Below are 3,603 nucleotides of genomic sequence, written 5' to 3'. Positions count from 1 at the left end.
AATATTGCAGTTTGAAAACTTGGTACAGTCTGAATATCACATGTGTTATCTGATTCAAAACGCAGGGTTCGCTTTTATTCTAAGTCAAAGATCATCAAGAGTATGGAAGAATACATATCCTTTACCTCTCTTAAAAGAAATCATACATCAAATTAAACTCATGAATACATGCATAGTAATATAGTGGTATAGATCCCTATGCTTATCTAATGATGGGATATCGGGGGGTGAGCCTGCATGTGCTCCTAGCCATTTTCGGTGCTTTGCTCATTATTGACTTCGAGATTGACAATGTCAAAAAACATCTTACACTCCTACCGTATCAAAATAAATGTCTTAACTTTGTACTAATTTTAGTATAAAGTTATATTAAGCTTGAGACATTTACTTTGGGATGGAGAGAGTATTAAGTTATATAGACAGAGTATCTTTTTTCATAGAGAGTGGCAATCAAGATGAATAGATGACCACGGTAAAATATAATGATGCGTTCGTTTATTCACGATCTGAAGTGGAGCTCGATCAGAGCAGTACAGACATTCTCATGCATGTATGGCTAGGTCATGCGTGAAGACTGAAGACGGTGGTCGGCCGGTGGCGGTGCGGTCACCGTCTGCTGCTGGTGGTAGCGGCGGCTAGGGGCGGCGGGGTCGTAGCAGCAGTAGCATCCCATGCCGTGTTTGAGGCTGCAGCGGCCGTGGGTGTGGCCGAAGTGCTTGCAGCAGCGCATGCACTTGCCTGTCTTGTAGCACTTCCCGATGCACCACGGCGTGTACATGTCGCACACTAGCTTCCCCTCAATCGTCACCCCAACTGAACCCACATGATCGAGAACTTCAAATGAGATGAATCCACACGAGGAATCCCAACAAAATCTGAATCAAATTCATAACAGCTGGGGTCGATCGATGGTTTTGACTTACAGGAGGCGACGAGGAGCATGGCCAGGATCAGCAATGGGGCGAGCTGCTTCTTCCTCTGGCACGTCTCCATTGCCAGCCAGTTACCCTGATTAGACGAGTGATTTGGTTAGTGGGTTCGGGGTGCATAGGCTGAGTGGTATTTATGCACCTAGGACTAGGGGTAGGAGAAGAGAATATATGCATACATACTTTCTATACTATATAGTATAGAAAACAGTAAAGAGTTGTGCCCATCTTACGGTTGAGAATTCTTCAGATTTGGAATGACCAAAGATGGCACACCCACTGAAGATGTGGCCCCTATCTAAGCTACCACGTGGCAAGAAATGCCAAGGGCGCTCTCACAAGTCCGAACAATATAGATCATGGCATCATATTATAGAGGAATTTCAATTCATATACTACTTGTTCAAAGCCTGCTACGCGACACAGTTTACAGATAACTTACGACTGGATCATTTATCGTGCTGGTCTGGACGGCCGCCACTCTGCCAGCTTATTACATACTCCCTCCACTTTTAAATATATCTTTTTTAGAGATTCTAACATGCACTACATACAGAGCAAAATGAGTGAATCTACACTCTAAAATATGTCTATATACATTCGTATGTAGTCCTTATTAAAATCTTAAAAAAGACTTATATAAGTCCATATGTATTTTTTATTGAAATATCTAAGAAAAACTTATATTTAAGAACGGAAGGAGCACATACATATAGATAACTAGTGATGTCATGAAGACGGATCATCAACAGAATATGGTACCAAACCTCACGGGCGAAGGAACACTCCAGTAGCAGCAGGTGATCGATTTTCTCAGGGTACTAACAGCAGTAGAGTAAAATGTACAGAACCACCACATTAGCGTCATAACTTTTGAAAAACCACCACTTTATAAAACGTGACACTTTGCATTGCAGCATGATTCGTTTCCTGAAAGTGTTTTGACGTGGTCGATCACTCGCGGACTGACAGCGTGACGGTGAGGCACTAGCGGCCGTTAACGGCCTTATTTTTTTCATGCGGGACGAAGCTGCCGAGCTGGGCTGGGCGGGTCGCGTTTGGTCCATGGCTGGGGTGAGCTAGGCTGGGGGCGTTCGGTCGTTTCTATTTACTGGGCTGTTGGATCGGGCTCTGCTCCTTCGTTTTTGCTATAAAAAAATCACGCAACGGTGGTTCAATCGATTTAGTGCGTCCGTTCGGTTTCTCCAGAAAACCCCAATCTCCAAACACACAGTACATTCATTCGCATTCACCATCCTTACATAGATAACCACCACTCTCCATCGCCTCTCCACCCAACTTTCTCCTTCGCCTCTCCATTCCCAACAAATTCATACAGCTGAGCTAGGGTCGATGATTTTTATTTTTTTTAGATAAAAGACGAGAGCCCGACTTTATAGATAAAGCCATCAGGCAGAGTCACAACCACCAGAAGGAAACCACATAAGTTTAACACAGTACGACTAGAAAGTATGGGTACAAGGCATCCAGCCTATCATGGCACGCAGGCCAGCCAAACGAGCAATCGAAACACTAAGAAACCGTCCTCCTGGACCGCCGCAGTAGAGAAGAAGCCGTAGATTTCATTTTGGATAGCATATCGTCGAACGCCTCAAGGTCCCCATCCTTAGTCAATGATCTCCACTGCTGCAAAAAGACATTAGCTTTAAATAAGCAACTCACAGGGTTAGCCGGGAAAATATGTTCAATAGTGAACTTATTTCTAGTAGTCCAAAGCGCCCAACAGATCGCTACCCAGCCCACCATGAAAATCCGCTTAGACCGGCGTGCTAGAGAATTGATACATCGCCGAAGATCCGCAAAAGAGGAAGGGTTCCAAGGAACATGAAGCCAAAGTCTAATACAACTCCAAATGAATTTTGCCAAAGAGCACTGGAAGAAGATATGTTCTGTATCCTCTAGGGCGCCACACAGCTGACAACTATCAGAACCCGGCCCATTCCTCTTTTTAATCTGGTCAGCCGCAGGAAGTTTGCAACGAAGAGCTTGCCAATGGAAGATTTTGATCTTAGGAGGTATGCGGGCAGACCAAATAAGTTTAAACTTGTCAGTGCGAACACCAGCGATGAGATGCGAATACGCCGACTTAACAGACCCGAAGGGGAATGGGGCCAAAAAACGGAGTCCTCTTCCTCCGAGAGCAGGGGGAAGCGGGCAGTAAGGCGTTGTGTAACACCCCGGATGTAACTTTCCCAATTTGTACTCCAACTCTTGTCGTTTCTGGCGTTAAGTTATTTATTTTCTCGGGTTCGGGTCTTTGTCTCCGTGTGTTGTGATCGTTGTCATGCATCTCATATCATGTCATCATGTGCATTGCATTTGCATACGTGGTCGTCTCATGCATTCGAGCATTTTCCCCGTTGTCCGTTTTGCATTCCGGCGTTTCGTTCTCCTCTGGTGGCCATTTCTAGCTTTCTTTCGTGTGTGGGGATTAAACATTTCTGGATTGGACCGAGACTTGCCAAGCGGCCTTGGTTTACTACCAGTAGACCGCCTGTCAAGTTTCGTATCATTTGGACTTCGTTTGATACTCCAACGGTTAACCGAGGGACCGAAAAGGCCTCGTGTGTGTTGTAGCCCAACACCCCTCCAATTTGGCCCAAAACACACCTAAGCCTTCTCCATCGTCTAGATCGTTCGATCACGATCGCGT

The 3,603-nt window shown here is 45.2% G+C and overlaps 1 protein-coding gene across 1 annotated transcript; it reads right to left on the bottom strand.

Moving 5' to 3' along the window:
• Positions 1-478: 478 nt before the first annotated feature.
• Positions 479-1,075, bottom strand: LOC147964427 (uncharacterized). The gene is made up of 2 exons (XM_087531094.1): positions 924-1,075; positions 479-813 (listed from the first exon to the last, which is right to left on the bottom strand). Exons 1-2 carry the CDS (start codon positions 991-993, stop codon positions 557-559), a joined length of 327 nt encoding a protein of 108 aa, XP_087387220.1. The 5' UTR covers positions 994-1,075; the 3' UTR covers positions 479-556.
• Between the last annotated feature and the right edge of the window lie 2,528 nt (positions 1,076-3,603).

The sequence above is a fragment of the Triticum urartu genome, chromosome 6A (assembly GCF_056163025.1).
Source record: "Triticum urartu cultivar PI428250 chromosome 6A, HENAU_Tu73, whole genome shotgun sequence".
In the NCBI taxonomy this organism is placed as follows: domain Eukaryota; kingdom Viridiplantae; phylum Streptophyta; class Magnoliopsida; order Poales; family Poaceae; genus Triticum; species Triticum urartu.
Note: the sequence above shows the minus strand (reverse complement) of the source record. Positions and strands in the feature narration are given on the sequence as shown.